Source organism: Argopecten irradians, chromosome 8 (assembly GCF_041381155.1).
Source record: "Argopecten irradians isolate NY chromosome 8, Ai_NY, whole genome shotgun sequence".
In the NCBI taxonomy this organism is placed as follows: Eukaryota; Metazoa; Mollusca; class Bivalvia; order Pectinida; family Pectinidae; genus Argopecten; species Argopecten irradians.
Genome location: NC_091141.1, coordinates 29,454,465 through 29,477,821, shown reverse-complemented (window position 1 = coordinate 29,477,821; position 23,357 = coordinate 29,454,465). Strand labels below are relative to the sequence as shown.

The 23,357-nt window shown below is 30.9% G+C and overlaps 1 protein-coding gene across 1 annotated transcript in view; it reads left to right on the top strand.

Annotated features, from left to right (window-relative positions):
* LOC138329825 (tropomyosin-like) overlaps positions 1 to 23,357 on the top strand; it is a 1,360,115-nt gene that overhangs the window by 810,948 nt on the left and 525,810 nt on the right. Inside the window, exon 7 of the mRNA XM_069277118.1 lies at positions 21,304 to 21,366. Coding sequence (XP_069133219.1) covers positions 21,304 to 21,366 — 63 coding nt within the window. The remainder of the gene's footprint in view (positions 1 to 21,303; positions 21,367 to 23,357) is intronic.

The window sequence follows — 23,357 nt, the reverse complement described above, 5'->3', positions numbered from 1 at the left end:
GGTTCTCTATTTAGGCACTATATTTCATGGCGGAAAGATATCACTACACAATATATGGTGGTAAGTTTCCCTCAGAATGAAGATGAGAAAATGGTCACCACGGTATAAAGTTATGGGATAAATAAGTTCCCCAACGTGTGACTGTTGTTTATCATGTTTATCTAAACTCTCGTTAGTTAATTTTCAAATTTTTAAAAGACACGAGCTTTAGCTCGTGTCTTTTCAAATTTTTAAAAGACACGAGCTTTAACTCGAGTTTGATAAACATGATAAACAACAGTCACTTGTTGGGGAACCTCTATATCAAATTGTTCACCTCTTTAAAAAAAAACGATGGTGTCATTTTTTGACAATGTTGATGGGTCAAAGGTTTGTTAGCTGAAAAACGGCAAAAAACTGGCGTGAATGAGATTATATTTGGACTTTTAGAACGCCTAACTTATTTTTTTCTTCTTTAATATATGCCACATGTTTAATTTATTAACTAAAGACTTTTTTGTTAGTTCATAATGGGGATTTTTAGGAAAACGATCAGATGGAGTTGATGTCAAATGTCATACTAGCTAGTTTCTTTCATACCAAAAAGAAATTAAAAACTAGTGACACCAATGCTTACATATATTACGGCATAATATTTAAATTTAAGTGTCAAATATACAAAAATTATAGCATTTGGATAATAGCCCCAATAAATACTAATTGATTTAGAAAAAAAATATCGAAATTAAACCCCCTAGCAACTGAGTTCATATCCTAGCAACCGAAAACCAATCTTCGTTTCGACCACAAAAAACTGACTTTTTTCAAAAGTAAATCTCTTGGAAACGCAACCATAGTTGTTATTGAACATCATATCAATTTGTGGGATATATATGTGCTAAGATATTTTAAAATCAAAATTCGTAGTCATGAATGCATTTTTTTGTCAAATTATTTTTTTATTATTTTTTATTTGCTGTTTTCAATTTTTTTAAAAAGGGATTTGACCATGGTTTCCTCCTATATTTCATGTATATTACGCCAAAATATTAAACATTAAGTGCCAAATTACAAATATACATTGCATATCGATGATAGCCCCATAACAGATGATTTATTTAGAAAATTATCGAAATAAAACCCCTAGCGACTGATTTTATACCCTAGCAACCGACAACTAACCTTCATTTTGGCTACTGAAAACAGACTTTTTCAAAAGTAAATTTATTGGAAACGGAACCGTTATTTGGTATTGAACATCATATCAGTGTTATGCCATATATCTACATGTATGCTAAAACCTCATGAAATAAAAATTAATATCCAGGCATCCATTTTAAGGTAATTTGACCATAGGTCATGGTGACCTATAGCGATAGTCTTTTGTCTGTTGTCGTCCGTTAACATTTCCTTGTAAATACGTTAAATTGTACCCCAAAAGAAATTAAAAACTAGTGACATCAATGCCTATATATATCACGGCAAAATATTTAAATATAAGTGTCAAATATACAAAAATTATAGCATTTGGATAGAAGCCCCAATACATACTAATTGATTTTGAAATATCGAAATTAAACCCCCTAGCAACTGATTTCATATCCTAGCAACCGAAAACCAATCTTCGTTTCGACCACAAAAAACTGACTTTTTCAAAAGTAAATCTCTTGGAAACGCAACCATAGTTGTTATTGAAAATCAATATCAATTTATGGCATATATATGTGCTAAGATATTTCAAAATCAAAATTCGTAGTCATGAATGCATTTTTTTGTCAAATTGTTTTTTTTTTTTATTATTTTTTATTTGCTGTTTTCATATTTTTTTTTTTTTTAAAGGATTTGACCATGGTTTCCTCCTATATTTCATGTATATATGTATAAAATATTAAACATTAGGTGCCAAATTACAAATATACATTGCATATCGATGATAGCCCCATAACAGATGATTTATTTAGAAAATTATCGAAATAAAACCCCTAGCGACTGATTTTATACCCTAGCAACAGACAACTAACCTTCATTTTGGCTACTGAAAACAGACTTTTTCAAAAGTAAATTTATTGGAAACGGAACCGTTATTTGGTATTGAACATCATATCATTGTTATTCCATATATCTACATGTATGCTAAAACCTCATGAAATAAAAATTAATATCCAGGCATCCATTTGAAGGTAATTTGACCATAGGTCATGGTGACCTATAGCGATAGTCTTTTGTCTGTTGTCGTCCGTTAACATTTCCTTGTAAATACGTTAAATTGTCGAGTTAATATAAACCGAGTAATGAAACTTGGTATGTAGACTAACGTTAGAAATATCTCTTGCTGGATATCAGTCCATGACACTGAAGATAATTACTTATTGCTGCAAAAAGAATTACAAAAGTCATCATATGTAAGGAATGAACATGAATAAACACTTTTTAACAGGTTTTGTATAATTGAAATTCCCTTTCTAAACCATGATTGGTAGAAAATAGTTTTATTTTCAACAATAATGTTTTTATTGTACCAAATTGGTATCTTAAGAACAGAGTGTTTTCCTCCTCTAAGTATTTATCATTTAATCTTAGTTTTAACTTTGCTGTAAATACATCTTTCCAAAAGCATTCTTACAATTAGATATAATTTTATTAAGAGATTCACTTCCGCAATTTGCCAAACAAAGAAAGCTTACTTTAGTTTTAGAATTATATGCCATTTACCATTTGATCGAAATATTGTTCTTATCCAGCCTACTTTCAATGAATCTATAAACGATGTAATATGGATAATTTTCAAACTTCCATCTATCTATTTCTGGATTAGAACATATCGCCTTACTTTATCTGAGTTATTTTTCCAAAGACAATTAAAAAAGAACTGTATTAAGATGGAGTTGATGTCAAATGTCTAACTAGCTAGTTTCTTTCATACCCAAAAGAAATTAAAAACTAGTGACATCAATGCCTACATATATCACGGCAAAATATTTAAATATAAGTGTCAAATATACAAAAATTATAGTATTTGGATAGAAGCCCCAATACATACTAATTGATTTAGAAAAAAACCTCGAAATTAAACCCCCTAGCAACTGATTTCATATCCTAGCAACCGATAACCAATCTTCGTTTCGACCACAAAAAACTGACTTTTTTCAAAAGTAAATCTCTTGGAAACGCAACCATAGTTGTTATTGAACATCATATCAATTTGTGGGATATATATGTGCTAAGATATTTTAAAATCAAAATTCGTAGTCATGAATGCATTTTTTTGTCAACATATTTTTTTTGTTATTTTTTATTTGCTGTTTTCAATTTTTTTTATAGGGATTTGACCATGGTTTCCTCCTATATTTCATGTATATTACGCCAAAATATTAAACATTAGGTGCCAAATTATAAATATACATTGCATATCGATGATAGCCCCATAACAGATGATTTATTTAGAAAATTATCGAAATAAAACCCCTAGCGACTGATTTTATACCCTAGCAACCGATAACTAACCTTCATTTTGGCTACTGAAAACAGACTTTTTCAAAAGTAAATTTATTGGAAACGGAACCGTTATTTGGTATTGAACATCATATCAGTGTTTATGCCATATATCTATATGTATGCTAAAACCTCATGAAATAAAAATTAATATCCAGGCATTAATTTTAAGGTAATTTGACCATAGGTCATGGTGACCTATAGCGATAGTCTTTTGTCTGTTGTCGTCCGTTAACATTTCCTTGTAAATACAATAAATCATACCCAAAAGAAATTAAAAACTAGTGACATCAATGCCTATATATATCACGGCAAAATATTTAAATATAAGTGTCAAATATACAAAAATTATAGCATTTGGATTATAGAAGCCCCAATACATACTAATTGATTTTGAAATATCGAAATTAAACCCCCTAGCAACTGATTTCATATCCTAGCAAACGAAAACCAATCTTCGTTTCGACCACAAAAAACTGACTTTTTCAAAAGTAAATCTCTTGGAAACGCAACCATAGTTGTTATTGAACATCATATCAATTTGTGGCAAAAAGATGTGCTAAGATATTTCAAAATCAAAATTCGTAGTCATGAATGCATTTTTTTGTCAAATTATTTTTTTTTTATTTTTTTTTTTTTGCTGTTTTCATATTTAAAAAAAAGGGATTTGACCATGGTTTCCTCCTATATTTCATGTATATATGTATAAAATATTAAACCTTAGGTGCCAAATTACAAATATACATTGCATATCGATGATAGCCCCATAACAGATGATTTATTTAGAAATTTATCGAAATAAAACCCCTAGCGACTGATTTTATACCCTAGCAACAGACAACTAACCTTCATTTTGGCTACTGAAAACAGACTTTTTCAAAAGTAAATTTATTGGAAACGGAACCGTTATTTGGTATTGAACATCATATCATTGTTATTCCATATATCTACATGTATGCTAAAACCTCATGAAATAAAAATTAATATCCAGGCATCCATTTTAAGGTAATTTGACCATAGGTCATGGTGACCTATAGCGATAGTCTTTTGTCTGTTGTCGTCCGTTAACATTTCCTTGTAAATACGATAAATTGTCGAGTTAATATAAACCGAGTAATGAAACTTGGTATGTAGACTAACGTTAGAAATATCTCTTGCTGGATATCAGTCCATGACACTGAAGATAATTACTTATTGCTGCAAAAAGAATTACAAAAGTCATCATATGTAAGGAATGAACATGAATAAACACCTTTTAACAGATTTTGTATAATTGAAATTCCCTTTCTAAACCATGATTGGTAGAAAATAGTTTTATTTTCAACAATAATGTTTTTATTGTACCAAATTGGTATCTTAAGAACAGAGTGTTTTCCTCCTCTAAGTATTTATCATTTAATCTTAGTTTTAACTTTGCTGTAAATACATCTTTCCAAAAGCATTCTTACAATTAGATATAATTTTATTAAGAGATTCACTTCCGCAATTTGCCAAACAAAGAAAGCTTACTTTAGTTTTAGAATTATATGCCATTTACCATTTGATCGAAATATTGTTCTTATCCAGCCTACTTTCAATGAATCTATAAACGATGTAATATGGATAATTTTCAAACTTTCATCTATCTATTTCTGGATAACAACATATCGCCTTACTTTATCTGAGTTATATTTTTCCAAAGACAATTAAAAAAGAACTGTATTAAGATGGAGTTGATGTCAAAGGTCTAACTAGCTAGTTTCTTTCATACCCAAAAGAAATTAAAAACTAGTGACATCAATGCCTACATATATCACGGCAAAATATTTAAATATAAGTGTCAAATATACAAAAATTATAGTATTTGGATAGAAGCCCCAATACATACTAATTGATTTAGAAAAAAAACTCGAAATTAAACCCCCTAGCAACTGATTTCATATCCTAGCAACCGATAACCAATCTTCGTTTCGACCACAAAAAACTGACTTTTTTCAAAAGTAAATCTCTTGGAAACGCAACCATAGAGTGTTATTGAACATCATATCAATTTGTGGGATATATATGTGCTAAGATATTTTAAAATCAAAATTCGTAGTCATGAATGCATTTTTTTGTCAAATTATTTTTCTTTATTTTTTATTTGCTGTTTTCAATTTTTTTAAAAGGGGATTTGACCATGGTTTCCTCCTATATTTCATGTATATTACGCCAAAAATATTAAACATTAAGTGCCAAATTACAAATATACATTGCATATCGATAATAGCCCCATAACAGATGATTTATTTAGAAAATTATCGAAATAAAACCCCTAGCGACTGATTTTATACCCTAGCAACCGATAACTAACCTTCATTTTGGCTACTGAAAACAGACTTTTTCAAAAGTAAATTTATTGGAAACGGAACCGTTATTTGGTATTGAACATCATATCAGTGTTATGCCATATATCTATATGTATGCTAAAACCTCATGAAATAAAAATTAATATCCAGGCATTAATTTTAAGGTAATTTGACCATAGGTCATGGTGACCTATAGCGATAGTCTTTTGTCTGTTGTCGTCCGTTAACATTTCCTTGTAAATACAATAAATCATACCCAAAAGAAATTAAAAACTAGTGACATCAATGCCTATATATATCACGGCAAAATATTTAAATATAAGTGTCAAATATACAAAAATTATAGCATTTGGATAGAAGCCCCAATACATACTAATTGATTTTGAAATATCGAAATTAAACCCCCTAGCAACTGATTTCATATCCTAGCAAACGAAAACCAATCTTCGTTTCGACCACAAAAAACTGACTTTTTCAAAAGTAAATCTCTTGGAAACGCAACCATAGTTGTTATTGAACATCAATATCAATTTATGGCATATATATGTGCTAAGATATTTCAAAATCAAAATTCGTAGTCATGAATGCATTTTTTTGTCAAATTATTTTTTTTTTTATTATTTTTTTTTGCTGTTTTCATATTTAAAAAAAAGGGATTTGACCATGGTTTCCTCCTATATTTCATGTATATATGTATAAAATATTAAACCTTAGGTGCCAAATTACAAATATACATTGCATATCGATGATAGCCCCATAACAGATGATTTATTTAGAAATTTATCGAAATAAAACCCCTAGCGACTGATTTTATACCCTAGCAACAGACAACTAACCTTCATTTTGGCTACTGAAAACAGACTTTTTCAAAAGTAAATTTATTGGAAACGGAACCGTTATTTGGTATTGAACATCATATCATTGTTATTCCATATATCTACATGTATGCTAAAACCTCATGAAATAAAAATTAATATCCAGGCATCCATTTTAAGGTAATTTGACCATAGGTCATGGTGACCTATAGCGATAGTCTTTTGTCTGTTGTCGTCCGTTAACATTTCCTTGTAAATACGATAAATTGTCGAGTTATATATAAACCGAGTAATGAAACTTGGTATGTAGACTAACGTTAGAAATATCTCTTGCTGGATATCAGTCCATGACACTGAAGATAATTACTTATTGCTGCAAAAAGAATTACAAAAGTCATCATATGTAAGGAATGAACATGAATAAACACCTTTTAACAGATTTTGTATAATTGAAATTCCCTTTCTAAACCATGATTGGTAGAAAATAGTTTTATTTTCAACAATAATGTTTTTATTGTACCAAATTGGTATCTTAAGAACAGAGTGTTTTCCTCCTCTAAGTATTTATCATTTAATCTTAGTTTTAACTTTGCTGTAAATACATCTTTCCAAAAGCATTCTTACAATTAGATATAATTTTATTAAGAGATTCACTTCCGCAATTTGCCAAACAAAGAAAGCTTACTTTAGTTTTAGAATTATATGCCATTTACCATTTGATCGAAATATTGTTCTTATCCAGCCTACTTTCAATGAATCTATAAACGATGTAATATGGATAATTTTCAAACTTCCATCTATCTATTTCTGGATTAGAACATATCGCCTTACTTTATCTGAGTTATTTTTCCAAAGACAATTAAAAAAGAACTGTATTAAGATGGAGTTGATGTCAAATGTCTTACTAGCTAGTTTCTTTCATACTCAAAAGAAATTAAAAACTAGTGACATCAATGCCTACATATATCACGGCAAAATATTTAAATATAAGTGTCAAATATACAAAAATTATAGCATTTGGATAGAAGCCCCAATACATACTAATTGATTTAGAAAAAAAATCGAAATTAAACCCCCTAGCAACTGATTTCATATCCTAGCAACCGAAAACCAATCTTCGTTTCGACCACAAAAAACTGACTTTTTCAAAAGTAAATCTCTTGGAAACGCAACCATAGTTGTTATTGAACATCATATCAATTTGTGGCAAATATATGTGCTAAGATATTTAAAAATCAAAATTCGTAGTCATGAATGCATTTTTTTGTCAAATTATTTTTTTTTATTTTTTATTTGCTGTTTTCAATTTTTTTAAAAAGGGATTTGACCATGGTTTCCTCCTATATTTCATGTATATTACGCCAAAATATTAAACATTAAGTGCCAAATTACAAATATACATTGCATATCGATGATAGCCCCATAACAGATGATTTATTTAGAAAATTATCGAAATAAAACCCCTAGCGACTGATTTTATATCCTAGCAACCGACAACTAACCTTCATTTTGGCTACTGAAAACAGACTTTTTCAAAAGTAAATTTATTGGAAACGGAACCGTTATTTGGTATTGAACATCATATCAGTGTTATGCCATATATCTACATGTATGCTAAAACCTCATGAAATAAAAATTAATATCCAGGCATCCATTTTAAGGTAATTTGACCATAGGTCATAGTGACCTATAGCGATAGTCTTTCGTCTGTTGTAGTCCGTTAACATTTCCTTGTAAATACGATAAATTGTCGAGTTAATATAAACCGACTAATGAAACTTGGTATGTAGACTAACGTTAAAAATATCTCTTGCTGGATATCAGTCCATGACACTGAAGATAATTACTTATTGCTGCAAAAAGAATTACAAAAGTCATCATATGTGTGGAATGAACATGAATAAACACTTTTTAACAGGTTTAGTATAATTGAAATTCCCTTTCTAAACCATGATTGGTAGAAAATAGTTTTATTTTCAACAATAATGTTTTTATTGTACCAAATTGGTATCTTAAAAACAGAGTGTTTTCCTCCTCTAAGTATTTATCATTTAATCTTAGTTTTAACTTTGCTGTAAATACATCTTTCCAAAAGCATTCTTACAATTAGATATAATTTTATTAGGAGATTCACTTCCACAATTTGCCAAATAAAGAAAGCTTACTTTAGTTTTAGAATCATATGCCATTTACCATTTGATCGAAATATTGTTCTTATCCAGCCAACTTTCAATGAATCTATAAACGATGTAATATGGATAATTTTCAAACTTCCATCTATCTATTTCTGGATAACACCATATCGCCTTACTTTATCTGAGCTATTTTTCCAAAGACTATTAAAAAAGAACTGTATTAAGATGGAGTTGATTTCAAATGTCTTACTAGCTAGTTTCTTTCATACTCAAAAGAAATTAAAAACTAGTGACATCAATGCCTACATATATCACGGCAAAATATTTAAATATAAGTGTCAAATATACAAAAATTATAGCATTTGGATAGAAGCCCTAATACATACTAATTGATTTTGAAAAATATCGAAATTAAACCCCCTAGCAACTGATTTCATATCCTAGCAACCGAAAACCAATCTTCGTTTCGACCACAAAAAACTGACTTTTTCAAAAGTAAATCTCTTGGAAACGCAACCATAGTTGTTATTGAACATCAATATCAATTTATGGCATATATATGTGCTAAGATATTTAAAAATCAAAATTCGTAGTCATGAATGCATTTTTTTGTCAAATTATTTTTTTTTATTTTTTATTTGCTGTTTTCAATTTTTTTAAAAAGGGATTTGACCATGGTTTCCTCCTATATTTCATGTATATTACGCCAAAATATTAAACATTAAGTGCCAAATTACAAATATACATTGCATATCGATGATAGCCCCATAACAGATGATTTATTTAGAAAATTATCGAAATAAAACCCCTAGCGACTGATTTTATACCCTAGCAACAGACAACTAACCTTCATTTTGGCTACTGAAAACAGACTTTTTCAAAAGTAAATTTATTGGAAACGGAACCGTTATTTGGTATTGAACATCATATCAGTGTTATGCCATATATCTACATGTATGCTAAAACCTCATGAAATAAAAATTAATATCCAGGCATCCATTTTAAGGTAATTTGACCATAGGTCATGGTGACCTATAGCGATAGTCTTTCGTCTGTTGTCGTCCGTTAACATTTCCTTGTAAATACGATAAATTGTCGAGTTAATATAAACCGAGTAATGAAACTTGGTATGTAGACTAACGTTAGAAATATCTCTTGCTGGATATCAGTCCATGACACTGAAGATAATTACTTATTGCTGCAAAAAGAATTACAAAAGTCATCATATGTAAGGAATGAACATGAATAAACACTTTTTAACAGGTTTTGTATAATTGAAATTCCCTTTCTAAACCATGATTGGTAGAAAATAGTTTTATTTTCAACAATAATGTTTTTATTGTACCAAATTGGTATCTTAAGAACAGGGTGTTTTCCTCCTCTAAGTATTTATCATTTAATCTTAGTTTTAACTTTGCTGTAAATACATCTTTCCAAAAGCATTCTTACAATTAGATATAATTTTATTAAGAGATTCACTTCCACAATTTGCCAAATAAAGAAAGCTTACTTTAGTTTTAGAATCATATGCCATTTACCATTTGATCGAAATATTGTTCTTATCCAGCCTACTTTCAATGAATCTATAAACGATGTAATATGGATAATTTTCAAACTTCCATCTATCTATTTCTGGATAACACCATATCGCCTTACTTTATCTGAGTTATTTTTCCAAAGACAATTAAAAAAGAACTGTATTAAGATGGAGTTGATGTCAAATGTCTTACTAGCTAGTTTCTTTCATACTCAAAAGAAATTAAAAACTAGTGACATCAATGCCTACATATATCACGGCAAAATATTTAAATATAAGTGTCAAATATACAAAAATTATAGCATTTGGATAGAAGCCCTAATACATACTAATTGATTTTGAAAAATATCGAAATTAAACCCCCTAGCAACTGATTTCATATCCTAGCAACCGAAAACCAATCTTCGTTTCGACCACAAAAAACTGACTTTTTCAAAAGTAAATCTCTTGGAAACGCAACCATAGTTGTTATTGAACATCAATATCAATTTATGGCATATAAATGTGCTAAGATATTTAAAAATCAAAATTCGTAGTCATGAATGCATTTTTTTGTCAAATTATTTTTTTTTATTTTTTATTTGCTGTTTTCAATTTTTTTAAAAAGGGATTTGACCATGGTTTCCTCCTATATTTCATGTATATTACGCCAAAATATTAAACATTAAGTGCCAAATTACAAATATACATTGCATATCGATGATAGCCCCATAACAGATGATTTATTTAGAAAATTATCGAAATAAAACCCCTAGCGACTGATTTTATACCCTAGCAACCGACAACTAACCTTCATTTTGGCTACTGAAAACAGACTTTTTCAAAAGTAAATTTATTGGAAACGGAACCGTTATTTGGTATTGAACATCATATCAGTGTTATGCCATATATCTACATGTATGCTAAAACCTCATGAAATAAAAATTAATATCCAGGCATCCATTTTAAGGTAATTTGACCATAGGTCATGGTGACCTATAGCGATAGTCTTTTGTCTGTTGTCGTCCGTTAACATTTCCTTGTAAATACGTTAAATTGTCGAGTTAATATAAACCGAGTAATGAAACTTGGTATGTAGACTAACGTTAGAAATATCTCTTGCTGGATATCAGTCCATGACACTGAAGATAATTACTTATTGCTGCAAAAAGAATTACAAAAGTCATCATATGTAAGGAATGAACATGAATAAACACTTTTTAACAGGTTTTGTATAATTGAAATTCCCTTTCTAAACCATGATTGGTAGAAAATAGTTTTATTTTCAACAATAATGTTTTTATTGTACCAAATTGGTATCTTAAGAACAGAGTGTTTTCCTCCTCTAAGTATTTATCATTTAATCTTAGTTTTAACTTTGCTGTAAATACATCTTTCCAAAAGCATTCTTACAATCAGATATAATTTTATTAGGAGATTCACTTCCACAATTTGCCAAATAAAGAAAGCTTATTTTAGTTTTAGAATCATATGCCATTTACCATTTGATCGAAATATTGTTCTTATCCAGCCTACTTTCAATGAATCTATAAACGATGTAATATGGATAATTTTCAAACTTCCATCTATCTATTTCTGGATAACACCATATCGCCTTACTTTATCTGAGTTATTTTTCCAAAGACAATTAAAAAAGAACTGTATTAAGATGGAGTTGATGTCAAATGTCTTACTAGCTAGTTTCTTTCATACTCAAAAGAAATTAAAAACTAGTGACATCAATGCCTACATATATCACGGCAAAATATTTAAATATAAGTGTCAAATATACAAAAATTATAGCATTTGGATAGAAGCCCTAATACATACTAATTGATTTAGAAAAATATCGAAATTAAACCCCCTAGCAACTGATTTCATATCATAGCAACCGAAAACCAATCTTCGATTCGACCACAAAAAACTGACTTTTTCAAAAGTAAATCTCTTGGAAACGCAACCATAGTTGTTATTGAACATCAATATCAATTTATGGCATATATATGTGCTAAGATATTTCAAAATCAAAATACGTAGTCATGAATGCATTTTTTTGTCAAATTATTTTTTTTATTATTTTTTTATATGCTGTTTCTACATGTATGCTAAAACCTCATGAAATAAAAATTCATATCCAGGCATCCATTTTAAGGTAATTTGACCATAGGTCATGGTGAGCTATAGCGATAGTTTTTTGTCTGTTGCCTTCCGTTAACATTTCCTTGTAAATACGATAAATTGTCGATTTAATATAAACCGAATAATGAAACTTGGTATGTAGACTAACGTTAGAAATGTCTCGGACGAGTTAGAAAAACAGCTTGATTCGACGGTAGTTTGCGTTATTGTCGTTTGCACTAATGATTATTATTGAACCTTCTAATCATTGAATAATTATTGAATTTTTGAATAAGTTAATGTGAATTAATATGCAACAAGTTTAATACAACTTTGTATGTGGACCTATTAGATATACTGGTATGTTCCTATTTCGTGAACAAAAGGCATCATTTGCATATTTAGTGCTTTAACCATTATGATAATGTGCAAAGATTACGTAAATGGCATGGCGACTTTCTAAAAAGAGTTTTAAATATGACAGATGGGAAAAATAGGAAAAAATAAAGCTCTAGTTTCCCGTAAAACGGCCCAAATTTGTCCTTAGCAAAATGTTTTATGAACTCATTTATCTAAACATATATTGGAGTATTCTCTTACAAGCATATTTGTGCCGATGCAAAAAGAATAAAGAGTATTTTATTTTTAAACTTGAATGTCAGGTTACCAATGCCCAATTATTGCATATTTGAACATGATAAATTTGAGCCCTAACCTTGATCCTACCGCATGATCGAACAATTGACGCTCCATTTACGGATATTGTTAAATATTATTTACATGTGAAATTGAATTGAAACCATGGCAACCAAATGCTTATATGCCCATTGTACTCGCTATCGAAGGATAAGATACGTCATAGTATAGACATATATAAGTTACGATACTTGACAATGTTTATACATATTTCATCCAACAGCTAATGAGTTATTGGCCATTTTTTTTACAAAACTTGTGTAAAGTGACCAGGTTACCATGGCAACCATTATTTAAAAAAAATGAAAATCCGATGGCTCATCTGCACATGCTCTTTAACAGTACTGTGAAGATAAATTGATATTGGACCAGTATTTAAAGAGTTGCTCGGAGTTATGTTGTTTTTTGTTTCTTTCAACGAAAGATCTGTGTGTATATTGACTTAGTTACCATGGAAACCAATATAATGTCAAACGAAAATATGCGTGCACATATACACATGGTCCTCAACATTGCTGCCAAGTTTCATTTCAAGTGGCAAGTTATTTAGCAGTTAAGAAGGAGTTACTTGAACATATTTTTCTTGCGAAAGACAGACAGACAGACAGGCAAGTCAATTCAATATAAAGACCTACCCCTCCTTGCCATTTAACTTTGTTTTGCGCGGGATGGGGGTAGGGTAAAGCAATGTTTTGATTATATCATATTTTCAAAAGACATTTTTGATACTTTTGAAGTGTACTCAATGTGTCAGAACTAACATAAAAACATTAATGAAAAATCAAATTTACCCCATAAACATTTGAAAATTTCTGTAGAAGATTCTGTATTATTTAATTTTGGAATATCACAACCTTCAAAAATTCTTTTAGATCTACTTCCTCAATGTTCTTGTCAACAGAGTATTATTGTTCATAAAAGGATTTCTACTTTCCATAATTTCTACTTTCTGGATTTAAAAAAAATAATGCGTAGGTTCCCCCCTCCCCTCTATCCATTAAGTTTTTGACCGAATTACAGTACCCTTAGTTTTTTTCAACCGAACCTCTTCCTTCCAATTCCTTCTTTTTGTCTATTCAATTCATCTAGATCAACAGTGATTTGATTCTCAAGTCTTCTTTCAGATTGTTTTCTCTTAAATCACTTTGTTTCTTTTTAAAAGATTAATAAGATATTGTTTTCCCCATTATCAACAGTTGATCATTTATTATATATATAGTAAGCTGCTTTCATGAATACTGTCAATAGACTCAAGATTATATATTGGAAGACAGTACTGTGCTTTACAGACCTTATTGTTGCAACAATTCCTATTTCTTAAGAAACACTTGCCATCCAGAAAGATAAAGTAAGAAAGGAGAGAACAGAAACATGGTAGATAGGATACAACAAAACCATATTCATGGTAGTTAGGTCACTACTCTTCCACACCGTACTTATTCACTGTCGTGTCTTTGTCATTGCGGCGTATAAACTGAAACTTATACTTGTATTCAAATCAATCGCACCAATAACAAAGACTTAGATACCGGAAACGGGAGTACAAATCTATAAAAAACTATCCATGTTAAATTAAAATAAGAAAAGGTAATATTACATATAAAGGGAAATCCTTATTCAAGTCAAGTGATAATTAAAAAAACAACTACTCACCTTTTATATAAAGAGGGCAAAATTTGATTTAAAAACGTATATGAATATATCGGAGGCATTCATTGCGATAGAAATATGTTTCTAATTACAAAACAGAAAGAATATTAAAAACGAAACAAATAAATATATAAACAGATAAAAGGATGCTACTCGTACAGAGAAATCAGTTATGCTAGGTTTACACTATGTTCCCGTTGGCCACGGCAGCCCCGTTTCTGGCCACCATGGACAATACGTGGTGACCGCGAGACAACGTGAGACAACGCACAAGAACGTATAGACAAACGTGAGCGACCGTAATTACAGTGGGTGCCGTGCCAGATTTTTAAACTGTCAATACATTTGCCACGGCAGTCACGGTACAGATGTTGAACGCTAAAATGACGTAATAAAACGGGATTGACGTAACAAAACGTAACAGTGCGTACGAGGCTGTACCAAAACTTCTAGACGGCCCGTGGTGGACCGGGCAGCAAGCACGTTCCCTGGAATCTCACGGTGAATTCATTTTTGTGACGTTCTGTTTTTTTCCACGTTTCATCACGGTTGATGCAGATTGGCTGTACGTTGTGTGCCGGATTGTCCAGGTTTTTACGGCAAGTCAAGGTGGATGATAGCCGTTTCGATGCGTTCTGCAAGGCACAATACGGCTTGTAGCGGTTGAAAGGCCGACGTGATACGGCGTGTTGCGTCCTATTACGGTCTTACGTTACAAACAATACATGATAGAGTATCATTGCCCCCCCCCCCACCCTGGTATAAATTTGATACTTCTTGGAATTATTTATATCAACGAATAGAAGTAGTCATCATCAAACACATTTTAACCATCAAATTATACTAAAAATATTATTACAAAAGGCAGATTAAGTGAGAACAATTACAGAAAAAAAAAACATGTTTGCGTAGAAACACTTGGCTATATTAAACTTTTGAATTTTTTAGCAACGGTTTCATTGCAATTATCAATCTTGATGTTAATGTTGAACATTCAACAATGAAGTTGTTTAGGTCCAACAGAAAATAATTTAGATAGAAACATATCTGAAAACATGTCAGGGATTGTTTTTTTATCAAACCCTCAAACAATGGTAGCCTAAGTCTAGGTTAGATGGATGAATAGAACAGTGTTTCATATATCTCGATGCCTGGGGTAAATGTTTCAATTATTTCACTGAAGAAGTCTTGAGCAGTTGGAAGGCATTGACAATTATATTAGGGAGTTCTGGAATAGTTACTGTTAAGCAGTGCATATCCGCTGTCTCTTTTGTTCCTTAGCTGCTATACAATACATTAAATATATAATATATATACATTTACACCAAATATAGAATATATTTTCTTTTCTTTAAACACATTTTGTAATTAAAATGCGTAATAAATGAAATTTTAGGCATTAAATATCGTTTCATTTGCTCTTTAAAAGTCCGGCATCAAACTTTCATCCCTAGTAAGCCTTGGCGGACCGTGAAAAATGTATCGGAGCTTGATCAAAGCGTGTAACATGTAGTAGACCTCATCAGATCGTAACAGGCCAAAAGAGAACGCAGTGGTATCCTGGATAGACCGTGCTAAAGTCGTAGTGTACTACGATCCACCACGTATTCCGTTAAAGACCGTGTCAAAACCTCACAGTACCTTGCTCAACTTGAATGCAGAGACAAAAATAGGCAAAATTCCACGGCGCACCACGTTTCGGGCAAACGGGGCTACCGATGTCGCCGGGAACAAAGTACAAACCTAGCATTATGTACTTCGAATTACCCAAAACGAGGAAACTACTCTTTTGCAGAACATTTACAACTTTTGCTTGACCATTCGTTATAATTGAAAGTAAATTTCATTTCATAGAAACTATATTTTTTACACATACATATAAATATATATACACGATCAAGATCAACTCTCACCTACCTTACTCACAAAAATTCCAATATTCCATTTTAATCCAAACAAGAATAATTATGCACAACACAAAACTCATAATCACAATTAAATGTTTATCGAGAATCGGTAAACCAGAGACTTAGTCTCTGGCGGTAGTGCTGTCACCTACCTATAGTCCATTACCGACCTTTAACAATGAAATCTCAGTTATTTTAGATAATGATAATACTTGTACAGGTAGGTGTATATCTCTATATATTCTTTCTGAAATTTGCGTCATTCAGCAGGACATCTTCTTCCAAAGGAGTATCAAACACGATTCTGCGTTTTTTGTCGTTTTCCAGAATTACAAATAATTTTCATCTACGCTGTAAGAGTTCTTAAAAAAAGTTCAAGTCGTACGCTGCTTTCAGTTTTTGTTGGTTAAGTCTTGTTAGATCCTCAAACACAGTCATGCCGGTACCCTTCAGCTGTCGTCTCGTGAGGATAATCTCATGCTTTTTCCGTCTATGCACAAACTTCACAATAATATTCCTCGGACGTTCTTTATTAAATTTACCTAGCCTGTGGGCGATGTCAAATGCTAACAAGTTTTTAAACATTAATTAAAAAATATTTTTTAAAAATCAGATTAAATTAATTATGATCATTTTTCATTTTAAATCAGAAAGATTAATCACATTTTTTAAATAAATATGTTTATTGAATTTCTGTTAGTTTCAGGTAGTCTGCACCATTGTGTGTCTAGTTCACCTCGAACAAATCACGGTAACTGGTCGCGACCCAGTATATGTATTATAATATTACATGGTTTTGACATACACGAATACAGTACTTAATGCGTGTAACGTTCCCTTGACACGAACGCGCAACGAAAAACGAAAACGAAAAACCAAACGCAAACGAACGAAAACGCAAACGAAAAACGAAGAACGAAGAACGAAAATCGCGTTTCCCTAAACGAAAAACGCAAAACGAAAAACGCAAGCTATCGAAGATGAACGCAAACGAAAAAAGAAAAACGCAAAACGCAAAACGAAATACGCAAACGAAAAACGAAAAACGAAAGGTAAAAATCGCCGAAACCGGAAATTAAACGTGATCATAGTAATCGATCGGCACAACGGTTGTATAGTGATCCGGATTAGTCTATATATAGTTACAGCTATATATAGTATCTTGGTACTTGTACACCTCGGCAAGCAATGTCACTGCCCAGGGCACAATAACAAAAGATTTGGTCACGGGTGTACTACTGTATATAAACAAAGGACGCATGTTTATACAATTTCATAAATGTACGTCCTTGCTGTACCGGCTTGCAAATACAATATTTTGTTCAAAGATGCATAAATAATAAAATTGTAAGTGTAATAACATGAACAACACTGAAAACGATTGGCATTCAACAATAGGCATTTTATCAGTATCTTATGATATAAGAATACACTTGAAAATTATATAACTATAATATATACAAATATATATTTAAAAAAAAAATACATATATATATTTTGACATTGACAATCATTTTCACGGGGGAAAATGCACTAATATGTTTCTTTCGAATAAAATTGTTGTATACGTATGGCACGTGGTATATAGACGACGAAAATCACTAGTCTTTCGTAAAGGTCTTTCGTAATTACTGTATCCCGATAATGGATATAAAGTTCACCATACGGTTTACATGCATTGACGGTAATTTTAAGAAGAGGTCTTCAAATATTTGAACAAATTATATTAGACATTCAATGTAAAAATACGTTAACATTTATGAAATTTAAGTCAACAATATAAATTTTGGACCACAAAATGTGTAAAATTAGTGAAAAACAGTCTTGGGCGATTCTTTTGTAATTCATTATTATTTGTTCTTTATTCTTAACTTCATATTACTATTATTCTGCAAATATGTTTCTGTCGTTATTTGGGTAATTACATGTACGTGGTACATATTCAAACACGATTTGTGAAGGAATATGGTATCCAAATAACGCTGACTGTTACAGTACACATTTCAAATTATTCAGAATAGAATTAATGAGGCATATAGACAAGAGGTTATTTACAATGTATTTACTGTAATACAACACATGGTATACTGTAGAACCATTCAATTGATAATATTTGTTATAATTTTATTTTATGATTAACCTATTGCATATGTTGTGATTTAAATGAACTTACTTGATGATGAATGTCACTTTCTATTACAATGTCCATTATGATGTTTTACGCCAAAAGTATATTTAGAAATAGTAATACAGAAGACCAAGTGTGTTTGTTTTTAAAGTTAAATTGTTAAGTGTTAACAATGTTAAATAATTACAAAATTCTGGTAAATTTATCCAAGGATTTACAAGTAACAACACCAAGGACTTAGATGACCACACTTATAAATCCTTGATTTATCTATTTTGCTTTTAAGAAAAGGTGAGAAAAGTGAAAAAGATAAGACATTTGCTGAAAATTTAATATCCATGGTATACATGTATGTATCAGTCTCTTTTGTAATATAAATTGTATATTTGACATGTTGTAACTTGCACTTATGGACCGTCAACGGTATAAAATGAATTGAAATAACTCCCCTTTCAGAAGCCCGTCGGACCATGACCGAGACTGGGCGATTATTTATGTTAATTAATTAGTGTCACCTGATCACACCCAGCGGCAACGGCTAGACCGGAGCTCTGCAAATAACACGTGTCTTACCTGAGTTACGGTCCAGATGTTACCTGACTCACTGTACCGTAACGGGACATTGTAGTGGGTATTTCTACGTGTAGAAAATAAATTTAGATCGTGATATATTAGTTAGTTTCAATTGACCGGATCGTATTTTAATGTAATGGAGTATCTAAGGATTTATAAGTAGATATATACGTCCTTGATATACAATCCAAGTAAAAGATGTCCGTAAATTAATGTTACCGAAAATAGTTCATGAAATGCAGAGATATCGTATTTGTTTTACATTTGTACTAGTGTACATGTGATATATGAAAAACACGTATTTTTAGGAAAAGATGACATATACCTATAGCTCGATCGGTTAAGCTTCAGACTACAGCTACAGTACATGTACATGTACAAATTAAATGAACAGTAACTTCGGTAAATTATTAGAAATCCTGCACCCTGTTACATATTCTATATAATTAAAGTTTCAAATGTTTTGGAACATACAGTGAAATAGGTCTAGTGCTACACCGGCAGTTGACTCCATTTTTAGTTTTTGCTTGCGCATGCGCAACTAACAATTCCTATCAAAACGAAAAGAAGTACATCCGGTTGACGAAACGCAAACGCACGCAAACGCAAACGAACGAAAACGAATTCAAATAAAAGCTCAAACGCAAACGAACGCAAACGAACGCGAACGAACGAAAACGAATCCGGAAGCGCAAACGCAAACGAAAAACGATAAACGAAAGGAAACGCAAACGAAACTAAACGAAAGGAACGCAAACGAAACCCTAACGCGTTTGAGGGAATGTTACACGCATTAAGTACTGTATCAGTATATTTGCTTATTTGGTAATGGCATGTTAAAAGTTAACACCTTCAACGACTAGCAATAATCACATTAAATTTATATGTTTATTTTGAAAGAAAAAATGAAATAAATAGGGACGTAGGTAGATTTTGAAAGTTTGTTTGTATTAGCTTACAGCTTACATTATAATTAGGATTATCTCAGTCGTGCATCCCATCTGTAATCTAGCATTGTATGAGGAAATACGAAGTGATGCATGGCGGGATAATTGTATAATTTTGTGTATATATATGTATTGTCTCTTCTTCAAATTATGAGAAAATAATAATATCGGAAACGCATATACATATACCTGGGAATGCTGTATATGTGTCATGATGTATTTCTGTAAATTACATTTCTTCCGATCAAAAAACCAAATATTCTGTATGCATAAAATCTGCTATTATTGAAGTACAGAGAAATATAATTTAAATAAAAGTGAATCATGATTCAGTATAATGTGTATAATTTGTAAATTTTATATAACAATTTTATGTCATAGAACGGTACATGTACTCACAATACATCCCTTCATATTAAGTCGTTTTCTATTGAAATATAAGTTCGACGGGATCATTACTGTATGATACAGACGGGAATATTCAAGAAATTGCTTTATATTGATTTAAATAATTATCATTTTTTAAACAAATACGTTTCTATCTGTATTTCAACCCATATATGTATTACACAGATATATGAAGAAACAAATATTCCGAAAATGTAAATTTACGGTCTTAATTTCTAACTATAAAGTGAATCGTTTAATTGAATACACGCAATAATATTGTTTTGTTACAGTGGTGAATCATTTCAAAATCGTATCCGTGAACTGGAAAAGGAATTGAAACACTTTGAAGACCGGTGAGTGTTTCATTTGGATGAGGAATCGCACTTCACTAAGAACAAAAAATATGATAATATCAAGAAGAATTGATATGAAAATGTCATCTGGTAACTGCATGCGTTTGCAATTTAAAGGCCAGTGTATGTTTTCATTATATTAAAGAGCCGTTCCGGTCTTATTGAAATTATAGTATTCTGATATAGAATGACTATATAATATGCTGTTTGTTTTTATAATCGTCAGTTATGTGTAAGTATTGTTTGTGATGTAAACAAGCACTATTGTCTTCTTCAGGGAAAAGGCAGACGCTCAGAAGATAAAACTACTGGAAACAGAAACTAGTCAGCTTAAACAAAAGTAAGACCTTTTTTAATATGTTTACTACCAGTACTAGTAATTATTACAATTTATTGACACGATATTTAGTGTAGAGACATTATATCCATGTTTCCAGTACATATCTACTATTATCAATCAAACATGCAATTTCCTACAATTATTATCCTATCAATTAAATCTTATATACAATATTCATGTACTCGCAAATCCTTCGTTAATGTATTTTAACTTGTTACACTTTATCTCTAGTTGACACACCAAATGTACATTTCATATACTATTAATTGCTATTTTACATTTTTTCGCTCTTTCAACAAGACTCAATTATCAACTTTTTTACGCACATTTTATTAGCAAACTTATTTTTGTAAGTAATATATAATTTTATAATTCAGAACATGATGATATATAAGTAAATATAAACAAATTCATATTCAGATCAATGAAAGCTATAGGATAACGATAACTTCCTTAACCACAGAGACATTTTGTTACATCTATAAACTTTTCATGACATGGTCCCAGTACTAAATTATTTTACATTGTCATAAATTAATCCTGGCTGCTAATCAACCATATGTCAAAGCATTACCTGTATAAGGTTTTAAAGACCTCTAATGTGAAATTTGCATCAAATTGAGTAATAGCGTAGGATTAAAACATGTAAAGGTGTTACTTTAATTTATTTATTCTTATTTGTCTTATTCTTTCTTTTATTTCTAAACGTAAACAAAATTATATAATTACATACCTCATTTCCTTCATGAAACGATATTTTGCACGAACACATATATGGATTTACATGTACCGTCAGGAAAGGATGTTTCACTGTTATTCCAGATCCTGCCAAAAAAGTAGAATGAATTGAATTAAATACGTTATGGAGATAAGCCGAAAACTGTACAATATGTTGGAGAAAGAACTGTATTGAGGACCGTCAGGGCCGAGATCTGTTCTCGCTCCAACATATTGTAAAGTTTTCGGCTTTACAATTTGGATAATTTGGAAATTTCAAATCAATAGTGGTGTACAAAAACAAGGTTTTCAGAAACCGGAAAATTAGAGTTAATGCTGTAGATAAGTGTTAAATGGTGAATTCATAATAAGGAGGAAAATTCGATATGGAATATATATCTAGTTTTCAGCTTATTTACTTCCCTTTTTTCTGCAGTCGTTCAACTTTTAAGATTATCTTTTAATTTCGCTTTTTGACCCAACGTAACGTATGCAGATCTACCAGTCAGATGACACGTATTACTGGATATAGTGCACACGTATGACTGAACACATGCCTGATTACGATTTGAAATAAAGTGGTACCAATGCAAAATAAATGATTTATATAAACATATAATTCCTTGTTGAAATGCAAATGTAACTTCAACAGTAAAAGTGACTTCAAAGGATGTCTTTTATCATATATACAGATAGGAATATGACATACAAAATGTACATGTGTGTATAAGTGTTAAGTATACATCTCTAAACATAATTATATATTGATTTTTCCCCCGTGAAACAGGGATAAACATACCGCTGAGTCTTGTCAAGTTAGACATTATGAGGCGAGTTAGATTTCAAACTATAACGGGGAAATGTTGCAACGAAATCAGCAGTAACAATGGTTTACTTATAGCAAGTACATATACATCGTCAGTATGTATGTACTTATCATACACTGCTACTACAGATACATCGTCAGTATGTATGTACTTATCATACACTGCTTCTGTAGTAGGGTAATTACTGAAACTTTATGTCCACAGGAAACTATAAATTATACTAAAAGTGTCCAATTAATAATTGTTTCATAGCTTAACAAAGTATAGATATACGTTGATAAAAGTAAGAAAAATGCACCTACAAAATGTATGCACACATGGAGGATATCGTATATGCATATTTTCATGCATGTACTGGTAAAACATGGAACAGGAAGCAAACAAGTGTTCGTACAGAAATTGATTTACAGAAGTGATTTCGATTAATGTTTCAGAAATTGATAACTA